The 7,282-nt window shown below is 58.6% G+C and overlaps 3 protein-coding genes across 3 annotated transcripts in view; 1 reads left to right on the top strand and 2 right to left on the bottom strand.

Moving 5' to 3' along the window:
• SDRG_00492 (hypothetical protein) overlaps positions 1-561 on the bottom strand; it is a gene marked incomplete at both ends in the record, with an annotated part of 1,653 nt that extends 1,092 nt beyond the window's left edge. The window contains one exon of the mRNA XM_008605970.1: positions 4-561. Within this exon, the coding sequence (XP_008604192.1) occupies positions 4-561 (558 nt within the window). The remainder of the gene's footprint in view (positions 1-3) is intronic.
• Positions 562-2,732: 2,171 nt separating this feature from the next.
• SDRG_00491 (hypothetical protein) lies at positions 2,733-4,486 on the top strand (the record flags this gene model as incomplete). Its single annotated transcript, XM_008605969.1, has 2 exons — positions 2,733-2,735; positions 2,789-4,486. The coding sequence occupies 2 exons, from the start codon at positions 2,733-2,735 to the stop codon at positions 4,484-4,486; spliced, it is 1,701 nt and encodes a 566-aa protein (XP_008604191.1).
• SDRG_00490 (hypothetical protein) lies at positions 4,450-6,285 on the bottom strand. The gene has a single exon (XM_008605968.1). The coding sequence runs from the start codon at positions 6,158-6,160 to the stop codon at positions 4,556-4,558; it is 1,605 nt and encodes a 534-aa protein (XP_008604190.1). The 5' UTR covers positions 6,161-6,285; the 3' UTR covers positions 4,450-4,555.
• Positions 6,286-7,282: the final 997 nt, after the last annotated feature.

The raw sequence follows: 7,282 nt of genomic DNA, 5'->3' as shown, positions 1-7,282 counted from the left end.
GACGTCGCTCGTCGGAACGGCGGCGCCTCGCAGCGTCTCGTAGCGCGTGGCGCACGACAGAAACACCATGTCGTGCCGGACCGCGTCCGACGTCTGCTCACCGTAGAGCGACATCCAGTGGACGTTTGTGGCGCCGCCGACGCCAATCGTAGCTCCTTCGTAGAAAAGGCCGGGTAGCACTTGACGCATCGTGGCCTCGAACGCGTCCGTCGTGCCCAAGTCAAAGAGGTCCATGATGCTGTCGACCGACCCCGAGACGGACGTTGCGCCGTGCAGCAGCACCGCGTCGTTGGTCCGGCGCTCGTAAATCTTGATGCCGTGCGCTTCGTGCGTGTGCACAAGCGTTGTGTCAATATGCGTCGTGTTGGCAGCCAAGAGGTCCTGCCCGCGGCGTTCTGCGCCCAGAACGAGCTCTTCATCGAGGCGGACGGGGTCCTTTGAGAGCCGTCGCACGGCGCGCTTGAAAAGCTTGTGGTCGTCCGAGTCTTTGGCGTCAACCTGGCCGCGCAGGTCCTGGAAGCTCCAAGTCTGCGTCGAAGTCACTTGCGCTGATACGAGCATCCTTTGTGCTGCAGATGGAGTGATGAGCAATGAACCTCCGTAATCAGCCAAAAAGCAGCTTCAACGAACGGCCGTGGTACGTCAAGTATACTGAACGTCATACGACGGCCAGGTGGTCGCGGCGAACACGCAACTTTTAGAAAGTGCAAACCCGCGGGACTGGTTCAAGACGTCTCTGGGTCGCAGGAAATAGCACAACGGCACGCGTCGTCGTCGCTTGCGGTGGTGCGTCGCGCTACCCAAGCGAATGGCTTGATCGAGACGAGGGCCCAATCATGGGGCATGGGGCCATGGGCCCTAATGAACGTGGTCGCCGCAATGAACGTCAGACGTTGCCTGTGATTGGCTCAAAGTGGGTCATACTCTTGGTGGGAAACTGGGAATGCAAAATTAGGTCGACCAGCTGCGCGCGAACAGAGGCAATTGCGTGGAAAGATATCCTCGACGACTTCGCGAAGACGTCTGCGAGGTTGATCGCGAGGCGTAGTATGGTGATGGGTACGTGCACCTGTGAACGACCAAGCGACGGTATCAATATTTCGCGCGCCAAGCAACGAACCAGACCAGAAACGCCAATCGATTCGCGGAAGAAGCTCGACAAAGCCGCGTTGAAGTGAGCAGGTCTTGACGTGGTACTACTTCAAGTAAGCGCAGCGTTGGTGCACGGCTTGCATCGTGGACCATTGTCTTCGTACCCAACCGAGACAGCCAGCGGGAGCTATCGCAAAGGCGCGCCATATTATTGTGTCCCGAGCGACGGAGCTATTATTACCATGAGCTTGCCGGGCTGACTCGCTGCAGCTGCCTCGAATTGCTATGACGCAGAGTGAGACGAGTGCGAGAAAAACGACCGCCGACATCGTAGACCATGTGGGTGCACAGACATTGGATACCCGGTAGTCCACCACGAGGCGCAATCGCACAAAGTTGGATTGCTGCAGAAGCCCCGATCTCTCGCTCGTTAAAACGATGATGCACCAATTTAAAGTTCCAACAAATACATAGGTCTGGGTTGTAGAGACACGTCAATCGACTTTGCATTGGCTTGGCAGCCATTAATGTCTGCTGCAGCTCTCCTGAGTCTTCCACCCCAATTTGGCTGTTGCTTCAACTTCAAGCGCGGAAAGAGTGATGGTGGGTCGAACTTTATCGAATAGTACACGTGAAGTACGATGTCAACGAGCCAATAAGAATCACTCCTAAATATTGCTTGATGACCAACGAGACGAGCTTGGATAGACCACAACGGTCGACTCATCGTGCTAGTACCGGTACGTACACATAGTTCGTATAGCGCTACAAAGCACCCTTCATAATCTCTGCGTTTTCAATACCCCTTCTCGTTGGCTCCCTTGGCTCCCGTTGCCCAGACATCGATCGCGCGTGGGTGGCCGCCCACCTCAATGGTAGGTGTTGTAAAGACAGCGGACCAGGTCAACAATGTCCCGTAGACGGCGTACTTCATACATGTTGGCGTGTACTGCTATTAGAACAGTACGTATTGTCTTAAGACTATCAACACTCGAATTGTGTTGCTATGCCGTTCGATCTGCAGCAACTCTGCTGATAACTCGAATGCCGGTTGAGAATCGAGCTAGCCATTGGCATGCTTCTCCATTCATCTGAAACGGATACGCCATTGTGCATCTCATCGCATCGCGATGCACCGTCCATGCATAGCAATGGTAGTGTCCCGCGTGCAATTATAGCTCTGCGGCGTGACGTCTGGGCGATGCGTCGTCGTCGGGCCCAGAGCCAGCTTTGGTACCGCGTTGGTCACCCTTGGTTGTGATAGCATCACACGTGAGAAATTATTTCCCGCATCTTATTTAATACATTGCCAACATATCAGGCTCGCTTTTGCTACGACCTGCGGGACGAGGAAGTGGGGCGCGGAAGTGCGAACGCACTTGAAGGTCGTGGTAGATGCCGATTCACCCGTGGCTTTTTTCAGCTGGCGTCACAAAGGGCATGTTTTCGAAGTTGGCCGTTTTTAACAAGCATGTCTTATCTAACCAATCTTGACACGGAAGTGCGCCGTCTCGCAATGCGGCGCGGCAGCTGGGTTCGCCGGTGCCACGTGGTGGCCCGTCCGCGGGACTCGACACCAGCGTTACTGCGCGAGGCGTCTCGGCTGCGTGCACCAAGGTCATTTCGAAAGGAAGGCGGCGATGGTAGTACGTCCACGATGTGTGCTGCTGTCATGTGAACCATGTCGCTCTGGTAGGACTTTTTCAAGCGGCGACCCAAGACGTCGGCCATGGCCACATCGGCGCGCAATGCTGCGTTTGCCCATCGCCTGCAGCTGCTCGAGAAGGCGCCGATGGATCCCACGGTGCGCACTCGCCTCGTGACGGCCGCGCGGGAATCCAGCGCCACCTTTGTCGCGTTCTGCACGTCGCCCAAGATTACGAGTGCGTTCACGTACCTCGGCGATGACCGGCGCGTGCAGCTCTTCGAGGGCCGCGTTCACGGACGCTACGTCGCCAAGGCCGTGACGCTGGTGCCTGGGACGGTCCAGGACGTGCTCGCGGCGCTGGCCGTTGACTCGACGCCGGCATTGGCCAAAACCATGCGCATGCTGTTTGGAAAGGCCTTTGCAGACGGCATGACGCTGCACGCCGCTGCCAAGCCCGTGGAAGACAGCGACGGTGTGCACGTGCACTGGCTGGCACTTCTCGGTGGCCAAAACATGGGCGACATGGCCGAGTGCGATGCGGTGTTCACGTCCCATACGCAGTACTACGAGCCAGACGCAACCGACGCCATGGAGCTCTTGGCGACACCGACATTCTCGCCCGCCGTCGTGGCAGGCAGCCACGTGTGGGAGTCGACGACGATCCTGCGGTCGCTTGAGCCAGTGCCGTCGCGCCACCCGACACCTCGTCTCGACCTCCGCTCGTCTGGTGTCTATGTCGAGTCAACGGTCAGCGATCGTGGATTCAACGAAAACGTCGTGCGTGTCACCATGGTTCTCTCGCTCGCAGGCAATACAACCACGAACAGTGTCGAGCGATGGCTGCAGGGTCTTGTGTCGGGCGCAACGACCGAGCTCAGCCGAGTCGCCCGTCGTGGCACCATCCAGCTCATACCCCGGGAAGAGTGGGCGCACTCGCGCGCTTGTGCCCAATGCGCTGTCACGTTCCGCCTCTTTCGGCGGCGGCATCACTGCCGCCTCTGCGGCCACGCGGTCTGTGGCACGTGCTCGTGCGCCATGGACCTCGACTACCCAATGCTGGCCAACGGCGACGTCGTGCGGCACGCAACCGTGCGCAGTTGCACCCGCTGCGCGTTCGAGAGCCACACCCTCGTGCACCGGGGCACTGGGCGCAGCCACAGCGCACCCATGGACATGGCCGTGTCCGACCCGACGCCATCCTCCCGGCGGCGCGTCTGGAGCATCAACATGGCGCCACTGTCTTCGTCAGCGTCAAGCAGCCGTCTTCAGCGCGGTAGCAGCTCGTACTTTGACTTTTCTGACTCGGAGTGCGGCACGCCACTGCACGCCGCGACGCCCAGCCGGCGTCCTTGTCAACCGATTGCCGAGATGGGCGGCGATAGCAGCGTCGGGTACAAACCCCTGGATCGCGCAGAGCGCATGCGGCGACGTGCGTCACCACCGAGCATCAAACCTCGGATCAAGCTCATTGAAGACGACTTGCTGGAAGAGCTCCTTATGACAACGTCGCAAAGTCACGACGAAGACGACGACCGTCTCCGCTTCTCGCAAATCGATTTGAGCGTCTCGCCCCTCGCGCCGGACGACACATTCCCAAGCCTCTCGAGCCGCGGCGCCGTCGCACGCCAGCTCGAGAAGCACCTATCGGAAGACCCGATTCTCGTTGATTTCGGCGACGCGCTCTCCAGCAAGCGTTACTCGGCGAGGAGTGAGGACATGATTTGCCTTCATACGACGACAGTTTAATTACTCTAATACCGGTCGTTGCTGCTTCACCGGTGGTACTGCCATCGATGGAAACAGTGAGGGATACGACTACATCTGGAGCTTGATCATATCGGAGACAAGGGCCGGCTCGGACGGCTGCTTCTTGGTGCCGTCAAAGACCACGAAGCCCAGCGGCTCGGGCTGGGGCTGCACGGGTACGTCGCCAGCAGATGACGGTGACGCCGGTCGCTTGGCGCTGCGCCCACCGGCGCTAACGTCGAACCCGTTTTCGTCGTCGAGCACGTAAACCTCCGAGCCAGACGATGACCGATCGTCAAGGCTGTTGAGACTCTCGCGGTCAGTCTCCGCGACAGGCGGCGTCGGTGTGTTGACTGGATGCAGGTTTACAAATGATCCTTTTGTCTGCAATAAACGTGCAGACGAGTCGACGGACCGCAGCGACGTGCCGAGGAGCTCGTCCAGCGCCGAGATCTCACTTGCCGAGACAACCGACGCCTGCGACGAAGATGGCAGTCGCTGACGACGCGGCTTGACCGACTCGTCAAAGCTGCCGCTGGACGAAGCGAAGCTCTTGGTGAGGTTCGCCGAGGACGAAGTGCTTTGATGTGTCCGCGGCTCGTCAAAGCTGCGTGTATACTCGAACGACGCTGTGCTCGACCGGGACCGGCGGTCGGACGACGAGCTGCCACATGTGTCGAAACACCGGAGACAGCTCCGGAGACTCGTGAGCTCGACGCGCTGGCCGTGGTCGATTACCGGCGTGTCCAGTTGCATCGTCTTGGAGCAGTCTCCGCAAATGGACTCGCCGCAAAGCCGGCAGTGGTGGCGCCGGCGGAACGCGCGGAACGATTTTTTGCACAGCGTGCAGTGTTCGCGGTGGTGCCATTTCTCTTTCGGGACGAGCTCGATGCGCCGCAGCGCGCGCGCGAGGTTCTCGAGACTCAGCGCGAGGTTGTGCATCCACTTGGAGCCGCCGACGGAGCCCGCGTCGTTGTCCAACGAGAGGGCAAAGGACACGCGGCATGTATCGTCTTCGCTCGTCGTTTCGACGTAAAATCCAGCGTGGCGAAAGTAGTAGCGGGTGCAGCCCGTCGTTGTCTGGCGCAGGAGCGGAATTTCCTTGGCGAGGTCCACCGACTCCCAGACGAGCGACCCGGACGTCGCGTCCGAGCGGGACGTGAACGGGAGGAGGCAGAGGCCGGCGTCCGTGTGCTCGTAAAAGCGCGCGTGCGAAGCAAACACAAAGTCGCGGGACTCGATCTTGTCCGTGTTGAGCGACATCCAGTGCACCGCGATGGGCTGCGACGCGACCGTCGAGAGCGTCGCGCCCTTGTTCGCGTACAAGTCGAAGAACTTGTGCATCGTCGTGTCGAAGTCCCACGTGTTGTTCATCTGAAACGAGAGAAGAATGTCCTCGACAGAGCCCTGCACCGTCGTCGTCGCCTTGACCATGTACTGCTTCTTGTGGTTGTGTCCTTCGAGGAGTGCCACGCCCCGCTTCTCGCGCACAAATCGGAGGGTCGATGGCCCATCGAGCATGAGCTTGACAAAGTCGGACGATCGCTTCTCCATGAGCTCGACCAGACGCGCCTCGGTGGAGGGCCGCAGCGGCTTGGGGCGGAGCGACTGTGCCTGCTCGCCAAAGATTTTGTCCACGCGCTGCGCACCCCCGACGTACGCCATGTCCATCATGCTGCTGTGTGGGATGGAAGAAGCCAACTGAGGCGCTGTCGAATGGAGTCGGCGTGTATAAGCGCAGCCAAGATGGATGGCAAGTGGTCACGCCACCGGCTGCTGCCAAAAGATCTGGTTCTGTGCTATTTGTAGCCACCGATGCAACATGGCGCCAACCCGCAGCTGCAACGCGGTACAAGAAGCGCTCACAACAGACAACAACGATCCTTCGTCGCCATCTCGCAGCCCGCGGGACGGCCTCGGCGCGGCAAGAGTAGCATGCCACCACTCTGGGCATTACACCGATCGAAGCGGTGTCGAGCCTTTCGTCATCTATCACCCTACGACGAGAGGTTTGCCGTAAAACGCATTCGAACGCCACCACGTGGAGCGTTCGATGGAACGCGACCACGTGACAGCGCTGCATGAGGTTATCATGCGGTGCTAAACGAACAAGACGGATGGACTGGCGACAGATTTGGATGTTCACGACTCGCAGCAAGTATGATCAGCTGCATGATCTCTCTCAGCACTCCGTAAACGACGGCCGCGATGACGCCAGAGAGCGCTGGCCCAATCTTGTGTCGATGTGTCAAAAGCAGATGGACAAAGCTTACCTTCTGTGCAGGCCAAAGATATACCCTATGTGCAGGTCAACGATCGAAGGACGCACCTCTGTTGTGGATTCGTCGCCAGCTATCGTCGCCGTCATGACGACGCGCAGACGAAGCAAACTCAACGAACGTACTGACGTAACAAGTAATACGCAAACATCCTGTGCGACGTTATCCTACACATTGAAAAATCGGTCGAGGACGAAGTGCATTAGATTGGAAGCTCCTCGTTATACGACGTCGTCATCGATTGCACAAGAAACGGGGACAGCTTTGCATGGCAGTATTCGTGGACGTGTACCAGTCGATCGGCGTCGCTGCCGCAATTGCCACGTGAGGTAGTTGTGCAGAGGGGACGAGGCTGATGTCGGCGAAGCCTATCATCTGTCTGCCTCCACGCGTGCTTTCGATGATTTTAATACCGATATAGCGTCATGCTTCAACTGGTAAAACTGATTCAGAAGGCGCTAACTCACACAGTACTTGCAAAGTTCGTAATCAATCAGTCGGCAATATGCAGTACAGT

The sequence above is a fragment of the Saprolegnia diclina genome (genome assembly GCF_000281045.1).
Source record: "Saprolegnia diclina VS20 unplaced genomic scaffold supercont1.1, whole genome shotgun sequence".
Taxonomy (NCBI): Eukaryota; Oomycota; class Saprolegniomycetes; order Saprolegniales; family Saprolegniaceae; genus Saprolegnia; species Saprolegnia diclina.
Note: the sequence above shows the minus strand (reverse complement) of the source record. Positions and strands in the feature narration are given on the sequence as shown.